This window comes from Topomyia yanbarensis, chromosome 3 (assembly GCF_030247195.1).
Source record: "Topomyia yanbarensis strain Yona2022 chromosome 3, ASM3024719v1, whole genome shotgun sequence".
NCBI classification, from domain to species: domain Eukaryota; kingdom Metazoa; phylum Arthropoda; class Insecta; order Diptera; family Culicidae; genus Topomyia; species Topomyia yanbarensis.
Genome location: NC_080672.1, coordinates 421,331,770 through 421,350,292, shown reverse-complemented (window position 1 = coordinate 421,350,292; position 18,523 = coordinate 421,331,770). Strand labels below are relative to the sequence as shown.

The following is an 18,523-nucleotide window of genomic DNA, read 5'->3' as shown; positions in this document are numbered from 1 at the left end:
ATATATAGGGAATTACTTCCTAGATGTGTCCTTTATAATAAATACCATTTTTTTTCAAATGTGACAGGAATCTTTTAATAGCCACGGTGCAAGTAAGTGGTATCAGATCTTGTAGCCGAGCAATGATTTTCTCATCGTCCATATATATGAGGATCAACCACATGTTTCAAGTTGTTATGCAAAATGACTGGTTTCGCTGGGCTAATTTGTTAAATGGCATCAGTACTTAACGCCTGACATGGTTAAACTCGTTAAAGGCGATGTTCGTAAGCATAACCTCCATATTCACCTTCAGCAAATATTTCACATCATGAATGTTGCTCCAGCCAAATACGGAGGCTATTGACTTCAGGTCTTTTCGCATAAGATCGATCTTATGCGAAAAGACCGGAAGTCAATAGCCCCCGTATTTGGCTGGAGCACTACTTCTTGCTTCTGCGACTCAATCATTCGACAGATCCCCACAGCAAGAATTAAAGTAACAGTTTCTTTTGTTCTTCCGACGAGTCACACAACATGAAGGGAACTGTTTTATCACACTCAGCATACTGAGTAGATATCCTGACCGCTGTCTTCGGTGGTTCGAAATAGCAATCTTCCTCACAATTCTCGCATTAATTTGTTGAAACCAAACAAGATACATTTTGTTTAAGAGTCACCGAAAAACAGGTTGTTTCTTAAATTTATTTTTGAAAATTTTCGGGGGGGGCTTTAGCCCCCTAGCCCCCCCTCTGGCTACGTGCCTGACTGCAAGAATCGGACTGACTATAAACTCTGACAAGACAAAGTACATGGTGGTTGGTAGAGAACGTGCAGTCATGTTGGGTTCGATGTGGAAATCGATGGGGTACGCTACCACAAATTTATATATCTTAGAACCCTTGTGCCATGTGATAACGATGTTAGCCACGAAAGAGAAATTCACGTTGCTGCTGCGAATATGGTTTACGTAGTCAGCTAAAGTCCCACAGCCTAAGGATGCGCGCAAAATTTACTCTATTCAAATCGCTGATACTGCTAGTTGCTCTGTACTGCCATAAGGCATGGATGTTGTAGGAAGCAGGATATCGAGTGCTCGGTTTGTTTGGGAGAAAAATTTTGCGTTCAATACCCGGAAGCATAGTAGAAAATGGTGAATGGCGCAGACGCATGAACCCGCAACTGTACCAAGTATACAACCATGCTGACATTGGAAAGCTATCAGCGTGGTTGTATACTTGGCAGACTACAGTGATCTGGGATTGTATTGCGGAATGACGAAAGAGAAACCAGTTAAAGTTATGACCTGGACGAGGTTGTCAACTTCGGGGCCAACATCGCTCTCGCTGGCTGTGCACAATTGAAGAAGATGCGCGTGCGGTGGACGTCCATGGTACTGGTGCACAGAGGAGTAATTGGGGTCGAATCCTGGCCAAAATTATTTGCTGCTGAAATTGTTGTTATTATGCCTTAATATGAACTAAAAATAGACAATTACTAGTTTTTGGAACAATTTGGCATCTACCCACTTACCAGTGCAGAGGCCAATTTTCTATATCCTTTCAAATACTAGTAATTTCTAGGTGATCTTTGTGAATACATTTATTTTTCCAGTTGCATAAACATTTGATCAGTGGGAAAGGGAGAAGAAAAGGGACGCCTGTGCATATTTTCATAGAGATACATGTTGGCAAACATAATATTTGGCCCTACAGCATTTGGGTGTACCTCAAATTAGTCAAAATTTCAATATTTTCAAATCGCTTGGGATTAGTGGATCGGACAAGATCGGAAGAGTTCGAATATTTTTTGTATAGCTGAAATCTTGTATTGTAATACTGCTTCAGCAACTTTTCCGGATGTAGCCGTATAATGTAACTTTTTTATAATTCAAATTTGGAATAAAATGTTAAAACAAGGTATTTTTTAAAGTTGGTGCAATACACAGCAAGTTTACTTTTTTTGTTAGTTTTAAGCTGAAGTTAAACAAACGGTTGTGTTGAACTACGTTTGTAATAATATTGTCTTATTTAATACAGTCATCATCACTAGAAAGCGATTTTGCTGAATATATAACGAAAAGGATTAAAATATCCCTTAAAATATCACCATTGGGCATACATGCAAAAATTGTTTAATAACTTTTGATATACTCCTAATTTTGCCACGTTATACAGTAGGTTCTTAGGTATGTAAAAAAATATAACGAAACAAAAAAATCGAAAAAAAATATTTTGGTTTTTGGCCAAGAATTTGTTCTAGTTACTCCTCTGTGTGGCGGTCCAAGATCGAAAAACCTGGAAATCTAAAATACATTCAATTATGATTCGGATTATCCGGATTCTTCGATCTCTAGGTCACTAAGATAATGATGACGATTGCTAGTTTGTTTATGTAAATTCGAAAATATGACGGACGCATCCTGGCCGCTCTTTCACCGAGGAACCTTTGGGAGCTGAGGGACGTTTGGGAGCTGGGGTACGAGCTAGAAACTGACGAATACTTGTAAGTATTCACCATTCGGCGACCTTGCTATTAGTATAAAAATACTACAAATACTATTAAAAAATTTGTCGACTCTTGTACCATAATGAATAATTTCACGGTGCGGCAAAATAAAAAAAATGTAACTTTTGAAGTGATCCAGAAAAGGTTGCAGATCTGGTCAAACACAATACAAACCTACGTTTGATCAAATTAATATTGATTTTTAGCAAAAAACTATTTCTCGGGTCTACTATACTATGTTTTAATTGCCACAAGGTTCTACTGTATCGATTTTGTTGGCTATTTTCGGCAAATTTGAGACTAAGAGAAACGAAAGCAATGAAATTGAAAGACGGATAGGTATTCTAGAGCGAATCAGTTATAAACTTAGAACGGAAAACTAGAACGAGACAGGCTCATATCATGCCCATATGAGCCTGCCTAGTTCTAGTTTTCCGTTCTAAGTTTATAACTGATTCGCTCTAGAATACCTATCCGTCTTTCAATTTCATTGCTTTCGTTTCTCTTAGTCTCAAATTTGCCGAAAATAGCCAACAAAATCGATACAGAAGTATCTAATTTGGAGAAACAAAAATTAACTCTATCATATTTAATCGTATTTGGAGATAAACAGATCGTTAAATGCTGAACTAAATCTCTCTAAATTTTTAATGAAATAAGAATGTTGAGTAATTTTCCTAATTTTCACAAAAAAATCGCAAAATATAGATTGTTTAAAAATTGTTGTCCCAAACTCGCAGAATATTTTAAACAAAAGAACATAGCTTATCATACCGTTGGAAAAGTCTTTTTTTTTTTCAAAACACAGAATTTGAAAATCGGTTAAAAAATAAGTGTAAATTTTTTTATCGGCAAAGGTCCGGAAAATACGAATTTTTTTGCAATATATCAAGATTTTGTATTCCTGTATTCCCTTACAGCATTTTTCATACAATATTTTGAATTGCATTTGATGAGATCTTCAATCTATTCTAGGTCAAAAGTACAAAATCACTATAGCACCGTGTTATTTGTAATACTCCAAAGACAAGAAGAAAGTGAACATTGTGATAATTTAGTATGAAAAGATAATATTTATATAATAAACATTAACCCATTCATGTCCGACTTTTCCCTGGCGCATATAAGGCTCCAAAACAACTGTAGGGATCAAGGAGCATGAAAAACCTGATTTAGGTTCTTCTTTAGCAGTGCTGCAAGCTACTCAAAATTTACCATCCGATGCTCAATACAATTCCCATACAATATTTACAATAATCAAATTGTATGGAAAAAGTAGTCGAAGACAGCCTAAATTGCTAGGGTTTATCATTTTTCAATAATAATTCGAGTCATCATAAATTTATCAAAAAATTATGTTACGCCCTTAACAGAAACTGTCCTTGGCAGCACTACCCCAGCGGAATCTAGCCAGAGAAATTGGAATTACTTCAGTTCTACGAATAATACGTATATATGGTAGTGCTCAAATGAAATTTAATAATCTCAATAATTAATTTTATAAGCTAGTCTTGCTTTAGCCAAAACTTATAGTTATAGATAGAAATGGGTTTAATGGAATTAAAGGTATATAAAGTTTCTCTGATCGTTTAGCTAGAGAATTTAAAAAAGACATGGTTGATCGCCAGTAATTCACAAGAATTATATTTTAAAATGATTTGATCAGTGTTTGAAATATGTAAGTTTTGAAAACACGTTAATTTTTTTTTTAAATTATTGTTTTGTATTCAATAGAAGCTTTTTAGTTACATCGCGATTTTTTTGTCTTTATGTAATATTAAAATTAATTAATCTTGCGCTTAAATTTCATACTTAGAATTTTTATTTAAGGTAATTATAACTAATATCTTATATTTTATAGAGGATCTTCCAATAGCGCGGCGCGAACATGTGAGCGGAGTCGTAGCGCCACCTTTCGCGAAGGCATTTATGCGCAGCCCTACCGCCATGAAAAAATATTGACAATAAAGTGTGAAAAAGTTAATTTTCATGAAGACATTTTCTAATACTTTTATCATATTTGTTTCATATAGGTGGGGAAAAACGAACTCTTAAAAATTCATTATAAAAGGGGCGGCAAATTTAATTTTTGGCTCCGAGCGGCAAAACACCTCGCGCCGCCACTGTGTTAGTGTAAGACGGGACACACAGATAAAAAAAATAATTAACTTGAAATGCACCAATCATTCAAACAAGTGAACCGGAATGAGATGGTATGTGAACAATATAGGAAATGAAATTTTTATTCGCATGTCTCGTCTCGGATAATATTATCTGAAACATTGGAGATCGGATTATTTTCAAGTGATTATAATCATAAGTGTGACTACATCTAATAATGATTAAAACGATAATAAGTCTCGTGATTGCAGAAACGAACCCCAGCAAGTATCTCTCAACTAATCAGCTTAATAGCAGGCCCCCTCGGACGCAGCCCTTATCGATGCCGTTCAGCGAATGACCTAAACATTACATGAAAGCCTGTGATTTTAATAAAGGCCGCTTTTACTCGACCTACTATAGACACAGACTAAATATTATCTCCCACACGTGTACATATCGATGCAATCAAGTTTATTTAAACCACACACTTTCTAGATTAATTGTACCGAAACAGCCGTAAAGGGACAATGAAGGAGAAATGTACTCACCGTAAACATACCCGGTGTTATCTCCATAGCTTCAGCTATACTCTATTGAGGTAATTAAACATAAGACAACGGAACTAGTGAAACGTTAAACTATAGTTTTAAAGCACGTCTCATTTAGTTCTACCTTGTAGTTCTGTCGTAGTGGTCATGGAATTTAAGAAATGTGATCTATCCAGATACCGCAATGAGTATCTTGCAGCAGTCACCGGTACAAATCTGCACAGTAATACCTGCCAAACAGTGTACTCAATTATTATACAATTCCAGCAACTCTTTCGTTAGTGGCAACCGTAGCAGCCGCTGGTTGGTCATCTCCAGCCATCCCAGCCCTTCAACGGGAGGATTCACCAATTCCAATAACAGCCGACCAAGGATCATGGATTGTATCGATCCTTTCGATTGGATCGTTGTTCGGTCCCATAATTACAAGTCTGTGTGTCGATCGCTACGGACGTAAACTCACTCTTCTACTGTCAGTAATTCCACTTACCATCGGATGGGTTATGATTACGTTTGCAGAACACGTTTCAACCATCTACGCTGCTCGTTTCCTGCACGGCATTTCACACGGAACCGTTTACTCAGTTGCTCCCATTTATCTAGGAGAAATATCATCCTCCGCTATTCGTGGTTCAACAGGAATACTCGTGACGGTGATGGCAAAGCTCGCTTTTCTGCTGGAATACAGTATTGGACCCTACGTCGACTTCAAAACCTTAGCGCGCATGTCTCTAACCTTTCCAATTGTATTTCTCGTACTCTTTTCATGGATGCCGGAATCTCCCTACTATCTACTTGCTGGGGACAAACATGAAGCCGCTCTCGCTAGCCTATGTTGGCTACGACGATGTGACGGTCAGTCGGAAGAATTGTATCAAGAGTTCAATCAGATGAAAACTCTCATCGAAAAAGGACGCCACAATCAAACAACAATAAAAGAATTATTCAAAAAGATGGGTGGGTAATGTCAGAGACATAACCGGAGTGAAGTAGAATACACTTTAGACCGGTAAATTCTGCTCTGGAATAAGCAATTTCTATGCGATTTTGTCGACTTTAGCACATTCATAGTTTATTTGGAGTATTTTTGGAATTATCAAGTTGACAATTTGCAACATTCTTTGAAAATATTGTTGAACTTTTATGAATGAAGGCACGCAAACGAGCGTTTGACCGTCGTCCTACTACCAGCATTAGAGAAGTAGCAGATCAGCATTTTTCGCTACATGGCCTGTACCAAACAAACCGCTCGTAAGTCCACCGGAGGAAAGGCTCCCCGCAAGCAGTTGGCAACAACTCCCTGGCAACCCTATACCATCATATGGAGTTTGACAGCGACCGACATATATGGGGCGTTATAGCTATAAAGCCCCAAACAAAGAATTATGTTCGGCACTATGCTCGATATTCAAGCATTTCACACGACGTTTTGCATCTTGTGGGATGATTTAATAATTTAATTTAATCGACATTTTGTAACTAAATACAGCTTCTAATCATTCGGCTCAAAATCAATGTTTTGCCTTTCATGGCAGTGATGCTGGCTGTACAGAGACGTCGTCCTTGACAGGGGCTGGTTGGCAACGAAGGCCATGTAAAAGTGCCCCAGTCACGGTTAGCGTTAAGAAGTCTCATCGCTACCGAACAGAAACAGTCGCCCTGCGAAAAATTCACAGCTATCAGAAATCGAGCGGGCCTAAATTGTGACCCAAAATAAACCACAAACCAACAAGTTCTTTTCAGGACCAGCCAATTATAAAGTATTATTATTATAAATGAAATTTTCCATTGCCTTAAAACCTCCCACCCCCTTTCCACCCGGCTTGAATAACTATCAATCTTGATGATGCTGTGCGGCGGGGGCACTAGTTTTTATTATAGTGGAAAATTTAGGTTTACGCGTTTTTCCCTAAAGTTTTTTAGCTGTGCTGTTTTCAAGGAAGTTGTAGTTGAATTCAAAATAAAATAGTTTATTTCTGTTGTCAGAGATGGACCTTCCAACGAAAACTAGTCTGGCTCGCTTGGAATCGAATTGTATGGACCAACCACTGCTTTCACAAAATCTGTTATTTTCAGTAATTGAACATTCTACACAACTAGTCACAACTATTTTCAATCAGCGCAAAAATCGATGATTTTCATTCAGTACAATAGCAGATTTTCACTTTTAGAAAAACAGGCAACATTCTGGCCGAAAATTTTGAAACGGAGCACCTATATCGAAATGTTAGAAAACGTTCGATTTTTGTAAATTGAATCATTACACTAACCTGTCTACAAATCACACAAATAACTTTTTTATTTTGTGCCATTCTACTTGAAAGCGACGATATTGTTCACAAGTGGCTCACTTACCATCCAACGCTCTTGGCAAGCCACTTTCTGATGCTTGTAATAAAATTTCAATTCGATTCTTTGTCGATAAATTGATGGCCCTGAAAAGGGCCTTTTCTTTGGGCAGTTTTCGAAATTTACTTGGTGCTGGTGTATATGGTAACAGTTTTGGTGCCATCGAAGACGGCGTGCTTGGCCAACTCTTCTGACAGCAGCAACTGGACGGTGGTTCGAATTTTGCGGGAGATGCTGCAAACGAACTGCTGCATGCTGATGCTGCAAACGAACTGATCGTGAACAACAGCATGCTGAGTTTTTATACCTGACTACAGCACAATGTAAGCTCGTCCTTTTTTGTGTTGTCCTCAATATGTGTTCGTCGTAGCTCCACCCCTTGGTTGGTCGACCACATATTTTTGATAAAGAACAAAATTGAAATTGTGTTTCCAATACGGAGGTTATCGAACACTCAGGGTAAAAAGAGTAATGTAATATGGCACCTTGGTAAAATGTTTGAGAATTGAAACCTTTTTTGAATGCGCCTAGTAAACACGAAACTGTAAACAAACACACAAATGATAACTTTTTATTTTATGTCATTCTACGTGAAATCTACGATATTGTTCACAAGTAGCTCACTTGCCATCGAACGCTCTTGGCAAGCTACTTTCGGATGCTTGTAATAACAAAATTTCAATTCGATTCTTTGTTGATAAATGGCCCGTACCAAACATACCGCTCGTAAGTCCACCGGAGGAAAGCCTCCCCGCAAGCAGTAAGCAACGAAGGCCGTGTAAAAGTGCCCCAGTCACGGTTGGCGTTAGGAAGCCTCATCACTACTGAACAGAAACTGTCGCCCTGCGAGAAATTCACAGCTATCAGCAATCGAGCAGGCCTAAATTGTGACCCAAAATAAACCACAAACCAACAAGTTCTTTTCAGGACCAGCCAATTATATTCCAGTAAGATATAAATGAAATTTTCGTTTTCCATTGCCTTACAACCTCTTTCCTCCCGGCTTGAATTACTATCAATCTTGATGATGCTGTGCGGCTGGGCACAGGCAGTTTCCATTATAGTGAAAAATTTAGGTTTGCGCGTTTTTCCCAAAAGTTTTTTAGCTGTGCTGTTTTCAAGGAAGTTGTAGTTGAATTCATAGTAAAAAAGTTTACTTCTATTGTCAGAGGTGGACCTTCCAACGAAAACTAGTCTGGCTTGGAATCGAATTGTATGGACCAACCACTGCTTTCACAAAATCCGTTATTTTCAGTAATTGTACATTCTACAGAATTAGTCACAACTATTTCCAATCAGCGCAAAAATCGAAGGTTTTCATTCAATACAACAGCAAATTTTCACGTTTGAAAAAACAGGCAGCATTCTGGCCGAAAATTTTGAAACGGAGCCCCTATATCGAAACGTTCGATTTTTGTAAATTGAATCATTACACTAAACTGTCACAAATAACTTTTCATTTTGTGCCATTCTCGTGAAAGCGACGGTATTGTTCACAAGTGGCTCACTTACCATCCAACGCTCTTGACAAGCTGATGCTTGTAATAACAAAACTTCAAATTCATTCTTTGTCGATAAATTGATGGCCCTGAAAAGGGCCTTTTCTTTGGGCAGTGTTCGAAATTTACTTGGTGCTGGTGTATATGGTAACAGTTTTGGTGCCATCGAAGACGGCGTGCTTGGTCAACTCTTCTGTGACAGCAGCAAACGGACGGCGGTTTGAATTTTGCGGGAGATGCTGCAAACGAACTGCTGCATGCTGATGCTGGAAACGAACTGAGCGTGAGCAACAGCATGCTGAGTTTTTATACCTGACTACAGCACAATGTAAGCTCGTCCTTTTTTGTATTGTCCTCAATATGTGTTCTTCGAAGCTCCACCCCTTCGTTGGTCGACCACATATTTTTGATAAAGAACAAAATTGAAATTGTGTTTCCAATACGGAGATTATCGAACACTCAGGGTAAAGAGAGTAATGTAATACGGCACCTTTGTAAAATGTTTGAGAATTGAAACCTTTTTTGAATGCGCCTAGTAAAAATTCACTTCACTCCAGTTTGTTTCTGACCATATTTGCAATTTGCGTACTGAAATAAATCATAATTTAGGGTTTAACCCAAATAGCTCTCCAGGGAGAAACAGTCCATGAAACAGAAAATGCAAACTCATTCTTTGAAATGATTTTGGTGGCCCTGAAAAGGGCCTTTTTATAATGATACAAGTGAGTTCTACCTTTTCAACTTCCAAATCCATACAAAGTGCGTCCCTGCCGCTTCAGAGTATAGACGACATTCATTGCGGTTTTGCGCTTGGCGTGTTCAGTGTAGGTCACGGCATCTCGGATGACATTTTTCTGCACACCATCAGCATTCGTAGATTAAATTGGAGATGCATTTTACATCACCACGACGAGCCAGACGCCGACTGGCAGATTTGGTGATTCCCTGGATTTTATCACGAAGAACCTGGCGATGACGCTTGGTACGGGAACGCAAACATGATACCGCTCATTGTACCGTCCGGACGAGCATGTTGCTCGTGTGGTAAGCGAGCACCCACTGATACAAAACAAGCTCGCGTGACCTGTATATATAACATTCCCGTATGTAATGAAACGCTTACATGCTCCTTTTTGACGGCTCTGCGTGGGATATGCTGACAAATTGCGCATTTTCCTCGCTGTTTCCGAAGGATTTTCTGAAAATCCTTGTTTTGGTTTATTTATAGTAGTCGCAGTAATTCCGAAATTTAATACGATATACGTGCACAAATTTCCGATCAGATAGTGCAAAAATATTGCGATTTCGTCCAGTAGAACGGAAGATACTCGCATTTCAAACCTGGGAAAATTTCTCAACTGAAATTTTTGAAACGGGACCCCATATTGAAACGTTAGAAGTATTCTACTTCAAAAATCAAATCGGAAAAGTTTGATAATCATCCTAGTACTATCATGCGGTATGCAGCTGACTGGTATTAACGCCATTTTAGGCTACTCGCAAACCATTTTCTCAAAGCTAGAAATGGGTCTACAAGCTGCCGAGTTATCCATCGTTTTGGCCGCTGTTCAGCTGCTAGCCGTGGTTATACCAACATTCGCCGTTGACAGAGCCGGCCGACGACCGCTATTACTAATATCCTGCGGTGGATCTTTGCTTGGGTTGCTGATATGCAGCATTTATTTCACTCTCGACGCCTTCGGATATTCTGTGCAAGCATTCAGTTGGGTACCATTCCTTGGCACACTGGGCTTCATCGTAGCGTTTGCACTAGGACTTGCAACGGTGCCTTTCGCCATATTGGGTGAAGTCTTTCCGAAGCACATCAAAGCCAATGCGAATGCGGCATTTGCTATCATAACTTCAGTGGTGGTATTTACTGTAGTAAAACTGTTTCAAGTTATATCGGATGGGGTTGGGACATTTGTTTCGTTCTGGATCTTCAGTGTTTGTACGGCTGGCAGTGGAGCGCTGATATACTGGATCATACCGGAGACGAAGGGACAATCACTGGAAGCGATACAGAAAACCATGCTTGACATAGGAGGATCCAAAAGAAGACCATTGCTGTGCTTATGAACTCTTTTATTTGTTTTATATTTCTAGTTAGTATACTGCCTACTATAGCATTGAATCAGAAGCAGCGAGATTAAAGCATGTTCTGTCAGTGACTAAATCAGAGTGAAATAGAATACAGTTACGCACACATCTATGGCTACCCGAAACAAATTAAGGAAGTTGGGTTGGGAAGTGCTGATTCATCCTCAATATAGCCAGAATCTAGTATTATCAGATTATCATTTGTTTAGTTTCTCCGAAAACATTTTTAATAAAATAAAACAAGAAGGGTATGTGCAGGTCACGATCACGGTGACATTAAATGTAGCTTTTTTCGAGAGCATGTAATATACTTCGTGAATGAATATTTAACTCTCAAAACAATCGACTCATCTTAGAACTGAAGAGTATAGTCTTCAGTCAAAATGTGCTTCCTATTATTCTATCTTACACCTCTCTCTCTCTCTCCCAAATATTATAATTAGTTATACACAATGCGCTGATACATAGCACTTAGATGTAGAATTGTACAAGGGTAATGTGACAGAACATCTTAGATTAGGCGAGAAAGCCCCGGATTCAACAAACTTGTCCCGCATGACCAGACCTCCCGGAAAGTGTCCCACTTCTTCCATTATTCTATTTTTTTTATTAAAAAACCACCCAAATGGTACGTTCAGTCACATATAACAGACGTTTAGGCTAGAACAAAATTTCTTCAAAAACCTGTGTAAACTTTCAAATTGATAAACGTTGGAAATCCGTGTTTCACTATTACCATCTGCGCAACTGTTTGCTACACATGTTTGACAGCTGCACTCTAACTGCATTGCATCGAGCATCGCGCCATCTACAAACGTTTGCCAAACGTGTTTCAGACGTCTGATTTATTCGGAATCTCAGTAGCGGGTATTTACACACGATTCAAATCGAGCCTAAACGTCTGTTATATGTGGTTCAGTTTTGAAAAAACGGTCATTGAAGGTTTTGAGTCGGGAGTTCTAATCACCGGAAAACGTGGGGATGGTGAAAATTGAGCCAATTTATTCTGATTCTCACGGTGCCTTTCTCGACTGTTAGTATGAGTCAATGAATTTTGTGCTTTCTCCGCTTCTTCTAGTTTATGTACTTTTTTCTTTTGTGTGCGCGCGTGTACTGTTAGTCGATACCATCCAAGATAAGTGCTGCTATTGTAGTACGTTCCACTTGTCATTGTAAAAATGACTTCCTCTGACAATGGTTCATCTCAAAGTGATGTGGATGTCGAAACAAAATCGACTCAAGGTTTATGCATGCTCGTCCACTGGGCTTTGCATGATCGTTTCCCAACCCATGGTGAGACAAAGGCATGTACGCGGAGAAGGCCGGGCGTACAAGACCTTCCGAAACGACGAATTACCTGTGTTGTGTTGAAGTTTGATAAAAGCCAAGAAATGTAGTTACTGGCGCCGGTTCGTTGACAGATTAACGAGAGAAACGTCGATGAGCACTCTTTGGGGTACGGCACAGCGCTTACGAAACCGAAGCAGTACTAACGAGAGCGTGGAATGTTCAAACCGTTGGATATTCGACTTCGCCAGGAAGGTCTGTCGGGATTACACCTCGAAACAGAACGTCCACTGTGCCACGTCCCCTCACGTGAACGAAACATCGTTTTCGATGGTGGAGTTCTCACTTGCTCTCATACTATGTATCAAACACTGAAGATTACAAGTAGTAGTCGAAATACCGGCATCTCTTGTTAAATAGTGAAGTTCAAGTGCATTTCACTACAAATAAACATAGTGGAATTAAATGGTAGAAAACCTGTGTAAAGCAGAGTCGGAAAATGTTTTTTCATTTGCCAAAATCAGGCGAAGCTGACGAAAGAACGAAGCTTCTTTCCATACCACTAGCACTTTGCGAAATCTAAAATGAGACATCGGGCTAGGACAAAGCAAGCATGTAGCAGAGCTTTTCATTATTCTCTCCGCACGCTCGTTTTCGCTTTGAGATTCAGAATGATATTGGTAACTTCGATGTTGAGCTTACTGCTGGGGAAACGAAAATACACTAGTAATGATATTTATTTGTCGATGCTCGATTCTGTAGATTTGCGAGCTAATGATGGTATTGTAAGACGGAAGCCTGATCGGTGCGCATATTTCTATTTTTAACTATGTTCTAGTTGCAGTATTAGATGCACATTGCATTAATTTCATTTAATGAATGAGAATCGCAAATTACTGATCATGCATTAAAACGAAATTGAAATTTCGGATTGTCATAGGAAAACGAAAGTAGCTGCTGCTGCTACTCGTTTTCGTAGAATCGAGAGAGGAGGGGACATCGCCCTTATTGTTTTATTTTTTCATGCATTTAGCGACGAAAGAGGCAAGGAAAGGACGAAGATGAATTCTCTGAATTTCGTCGTTCATTGAATAGGTATGAGAATTTTAGGCTCTGGTGTAAAGTGTTACGTGCATTCCGCTTAGTCTTCCGTTCGCGTGTATATTGTACCTGGGGATGTCACTATAAGTATCTAAAACCGAAGTGTCAACCAAAGTCCCTCTAAACAAGGTCCTAGAGTGCGTCAAAACTGTTAGTGGTAATGAACAGAGACAGCCTATAAAACGTGGTATTGATGACGTAGACGCTACCATTCGCCGTAGAAACTGTTACACATACGAGCACAAAGGCAGTTTTCGTTTTGGCGCATGCTAGGATCTTCCTATAAAAGGACTTTGAGTGCCAAAAAAAACACCTTTCTCTGTACAATAACCGGTGGGGTGCCCACCCAGGAGACCTGATCAAGCTGTGCCAAACAACAATATTGTCAGTAATAGAGTACGGGTGTTTTTGTTTTCCCTCCGCTCGGTAAGGGTCATATCGTTTCATATGATTCTTGACTCGAAAGACAAGACATAGGTATCAGCAACCCGCCTTTATTAGAACGAACATATAATGAAAAAAAAAATAAATTGAAATACATTTGCACTTGTTAATGATCAGGCATATTTACCAAAGAATAATAACATTTGAAAATTATATCAATACTGTAGAGTTATTGATTCGTTCAATATTAATTTTGTGTTGAATTAAAATAGAAAATAAGCTGAATCAAATTGCGTAAAATTGTTTTTATTCATATTCTTTGTATTTCATATCAAACGACCTTTATCCACTGAGAACTAACATACAAGTAAAGTTTTCGATGCATGTAAGAAATAATCCTATTGTTTTGAAATGCCAGCAGCAAGTAGCAACTTCCCGCTAGCCGGTGATACGATCGGCCATTAATCACTATACCCCAGTTAAGCTCAGTCGAAAATGAACCGGAATTCTGGCTGGCTCTAGTTCGAATTCCAGCTCCAGAGCTTAAAAAATGATATCACTGCATGAAGTTGAAAGAAAACGAAATTTAATTCATGCCCGCTGCGATGAATGAAATTTTTGGTTCGTTTCCATCTAGGTTTCCATCGTCATTCGTTCTCCCGACGCAGCGCTTTCAGGCACGGACATGTTCGGTTTCGGAAGCAAAGTGAATTTTATTTCAATGCTGGCTCTGAGAGGGATTATCGATCAAAAGTGCACCAGATATAGATAACGCAGTTCACTTATGGTCGAAAATGTAGAAGATGCTAACTTCTGCCTTCAAACTGTCGACGTAATAACAAATGAATGCTTTGGTTGATGAATGAATTTATATTTCCTCTGCGCTCAAGCATTCGATTCTGCATGAAACTTCAGTCAGTTGGAAAGTGAATGAATGAGAGAGGCGTTGAATCTGAATGTCGGTTTCGGTAAATACACACACTCAATTTGGTTCGGCAATTTCCCAACAGCCGTGTAGACAGTAAATTTAGAAACTGATTTATCAGTGAAGTAAGACTTGTTTGCTTATTTTCAGTGAAATATTTTTCGAGTCTCAGCTATGAAACGGCACTTTTACTGAGACCTCTGCAAAAATATTGTTTGCTGAGACGTCAGTTGTTGAGATTTCGGCAAAAGATGCAAAAAAGCTGAGATTCGGCAGAAAAAATTAAGTGTGCAAGTAGAAATAGGTAACTGATTTTGAAATTTCGTAACACTGGTCACTGGAGCCGGAATACGAACTGGAACCAGCCAGAATTCCAGTTCATTTCCTGCTGAACTTTACTGGGACGATGGCGATCTTCGGCGAATTTTAAATTTTACACTAGGGTATAACAAATTTGCATCAAATTGGAAAAAATCAGGTAACTGGCATCCCTATCTCTACATACAGAGTTTGACAATAGGCAACATCGCTTTTCCACCGATCGATGGGGGTCAGTTTGATAACGTCAAAATCGCTTAAAATGTCATCAACAAACAATAGTAGCAGTAAACAAAAGAAAACAATGAACACTTTAACTGATTTGATGTAAACTAAAGTGCTCCTGGTTCATATTTAAAATTAATTTCGTTCATTTTGTTACAAGCAAAGATCTTATGTTGGCTACGAAAATATGACGTCACGTCACCCTCTTGGAAAAAATGCATTTAATTTCCATTGTCGCATCTGCTTTGCACTGCCTCGCAGAAAAGTTTGTTTAACAAACGTCCTACGTCGATCCACTTTGTTCGACGTTTTGTTAAATGTAGGGCTAGTTTTTCTGTAGGGTTTTGACGTCTTACACGCAACGCAAACAACATTGCACGCAACACAAAAACATTGCACACAACGCAAAATACATTATAAATTTCTACTTTGATGGAAATAATAGGATTGTTCCAGTACCAGGAGAAACTGGAAGTACTCAGGAGCAAACAGGAAGAAAATCGTTCCTGTATTATCTTCTTCTCTTTTTTCTTCTTCTGGTGGCAAACCGGAGTGAAAAGGAGCAAGAATTTTTTGCTCCGGAACAACAGGGAGTAACTTCCATGTACTGGAACAAACCTAATAAATGCATTTCGCTGATTTTTAAAAATGCATCACAAGTGATCTGCCTGATCTGCCCCTAGTGTTTACACAAGTTTTTTGGGAAAGTTTGTCCTTGATTATATAACTGTTCTTTGTGCGATGGTAAAAACAAACAACAATCCGTGGCAGAAATACAAGCTAAAAATCAAAAACTATTTCCGCCGAGAATTTTGAGACGAGACCCCTATATTGAAACGTTAGAAGTATTCTACTTGAAAAACATTTTAGGTTGATTCCCAATTTTGATAACGATAGCCTTCTGCCCTGCCCATTCATATCCGGGTTTCACGATATTGTATAACATGGTTATTCATTTTATATGAACATCACAAAAATAATATTAATAATTATTATTATATGACATAATACACATTTATTGTTCGGTTAGTCATAAAATGCGGTGTTTTGACTACGCATATTCCACTTTTCTTTCCAGCATAATTTTAGAAACAGTGAAATTACTTTTACCCAGTGTGCAGCACTTCGAACCAAAGCACATTTCCATCGGTTAGCCCCTCGTTCAACGAGAAACGTCAAAAGTGTAAACATTCGCATAGCAAAACAAAAGCAGATTTTTGCCAATTTTCCGATTTAAGCTGCTACATTTAAGTTTAGATTGTACCGTTCGAATGTGGTTTAAAGTGTAAATTCATAAACTATTACTCTTTTTGAAATTTGTTTAGTAACTCTTAAGTATAATATCAAATCACAGAATGAAATCGAGTGGATACAGTTCAATGGTAGTGTTTCTCGTAGCGGTTATTCCCGTCAGTCTAGAGCTGGAAATCGATTGCTCAGATTTACGAATGGGACAATATCTGTGTCCAGATCCGAATGTGCGGCACATTGATCCTAAAACCCAGCAGCTTAAAGGTTGTACCAAAGAGAACAAGGCACGCGTGTGGTGTCTCGCTGTAGAGGGAATCGTTTGCAGTGAAACGAAAAATGCGAGCTTCACGCGGGAGATGCCTTGCAAGTGGACGTGAGTATAAAAATGCCGTTTCTTATAATTCTATTGATAGGGACTTATTTGTAATTATAGTAATGGATATCACTTTGACACCGCTCTGCTGCTGTCGGTGTTCCTGGGCATGTTTGGCGTTGACCGATTCTACCTCGGCTACCCGGCTATTGGCTTGCTGAAGTTCTGCACCCTTGGATTCATGTTTCTCGGTCAGCTGGTAGATGTGATACTGATAGCAACCCAAGTTGTCGGTCCAGCGGATGGATCCGCCTATGTGATCCCGTACTACGGCCCGGGCATCACCGTCGTACGGAGTGATAATTGGACCTATCGGTTACCCCAGGATAACTGGTGATTGCTGGCCAATATTTTTTTAGGAGATAGAATAAACAATTGAGTCTGAGATATATGAATATGAGGCGAATGAACGAATGTTTCCCAGCTCCCTTTCCTGTGGTGGAAAATTATGTAATGGAAGCCTAGCATTTACATGCCAAAAAATAAACATTTGATCGATCAACCACAATGCAGAGAGTTTCATGTTTGTACCGCGGTAGCTCCAGTTTCTACTGTACACAGTCGTAAAATTTGCAAATCATCTATTGGATTTTTGCATGTTATTGGTATCACACGTGAAAGTCATTGAACGGAACGGATCAAAATTTTCTTGAGTACCTTCCAGGGATATGATGAAATAAAACACATATTCGAAGGAACATAAATATTTCATTGCTCATGAATTGGTTAGTTATTTACCTTGGCAAATCATCAAATATTGGAATTATACTCTTGCGTGTCATAACTCGATTGAATAGTCCCTATCTGTTTTTATTATCCCAGTTGTCTGCATATCAAACGACTGAGCCGAAATGGACATTCTCTTATGACTGAATGATAAATTAGCCTGCTTGCGGTGAGCATGGTCCTGGTCGACAATGTCTCCGAAAAGAAAATTGTCCCATATTCACATGGTACATGCATCTTAATAGGGATCGATCTGGGTCAGCGACAGAGAGCCTCATAAAACAGGGCACGTACAGAATAGTTTGCTGTTTTGAGTGAATTTTAGTAGCAATCGGCGAACAGACATAAATAATTCATCTTAACAATTTTACCATCACTTTTATTTAGTAACTTTCATCTCAATATCTGAAATTGTTACCAAATGGCATACCTGAATTTGCCTAACATTTCATAGTATAACGGCCGTGGGTTATTAAACAACTACCAGTGAATGTTGATGTGCTCAGACAAACCACGTTGTTAGTTGAGTGCAAACTTCTGTATTCTGTAGGTTGTCTATTTAGGAAAATTGAGAGAGAACATAAAATGTTGAACATAACAACTTCAACATAAGTACCAAACAACTATAAGCAACCAATACTAAAGAAACTTGTTTGTTCCCATCAAGCAACAATGGGATATAGAATTGGGTTTCTATGCCAGCGGCTAAACAGTAGCATAATCTATACTGATAAAGACGATAGAACAACAATTTCGATATGCCGCTTACTCTATCTTGCAAGTTGCAACGGTCGATGGAATTCATAATATTCACACCGTTTGTTGGTACGGCAAAAATCCAGTCGTT

At 38.9% G+C, this 18,523-nt stretch overlaps 2 protein-coding genes across 2 annotated transcripts; both read left to right on the top strand.

Moving 5' to 3' along the window:
• Positions 1-5,274: 5,274 nt before the first annotated feature.
• On the top strand, positions 5,275-11,229 carry LOC131688388 (facilitated trehalose transporter Tret1-like). The gene is made up of 3 exons (XM_058972598.1): positions 5,275-5,346; positions 5,406-6,099; positions 10,387-11,229. The coding sequence occupies exons 1-3, from the start codon at positions 5,286-5,288 to the stop codon at positions 11,063-11,065; spliced, it is 1,434 nt and encodes a 477-aa protein (XP_058828581.1). The 5' UTR covers positions 5,275-5,285; the 3' UTR covers positions 11,066-11,229.
• A 5,279-nt stretch (positions 11,230-16,508) lies between these two features.
• Positions 16,509-17,458, top strand: LOC131689837 (TM2 domain-containing protein CG10795). The gene is made up of 2 exons (XM_058975158.1): positions 16,509-16,950; positions 17,011-17,458. The coding sequence occupies exons 1-2, from the start codon at positions 16,682-16,684 to the stop codon at positions 17,285-17,287; spliced, it is 546 nt and encodes a 181-aa protein (XP_058831141.1). The 5' UTR covers positions 16,509-16,681; the 3' UTR covers positions 17,288-17,458.
• Positions 17,459-18,523: the final 1,065 nt, after the last annotated feature.

Coding starts and splice junctions, on each gene's coding strand:
- LOC131688388 (XM_058972598.1), top strand. CDS start 5,286: ATGGAATTTAAGAAATGTGATCTATCCAGATACCGCAATGAGTATCTT. Junction 5,347..5,405: donor GTATCTTGCAGCAGTCACCG/GTACAAATCTGC, acceptor ATACAATTCCAG/CAACTCTTTCGTTAGTGGCA. Junction 6,100..10,386: donor TTATTCAAAAAGATGGGTGG/GTAATGTCAGAG, acceptor AAACGTTAGAAG/TATTCTACTTCAAAAATCAA.
- LOC131689837 (XM_058975158.1), top strand. CDS start 16,682: ATGAAATCGAGTGGATACAGTTCAATGGTAGTGTTTCTCGTAGCGGTT. Junction 16,951..17,010: donor GAGATGCCTTGCAAGTGGAC/GTGAGTATAAAA, acceptor TTGTAATTATAG/TAATGGATATCACTTTGACA.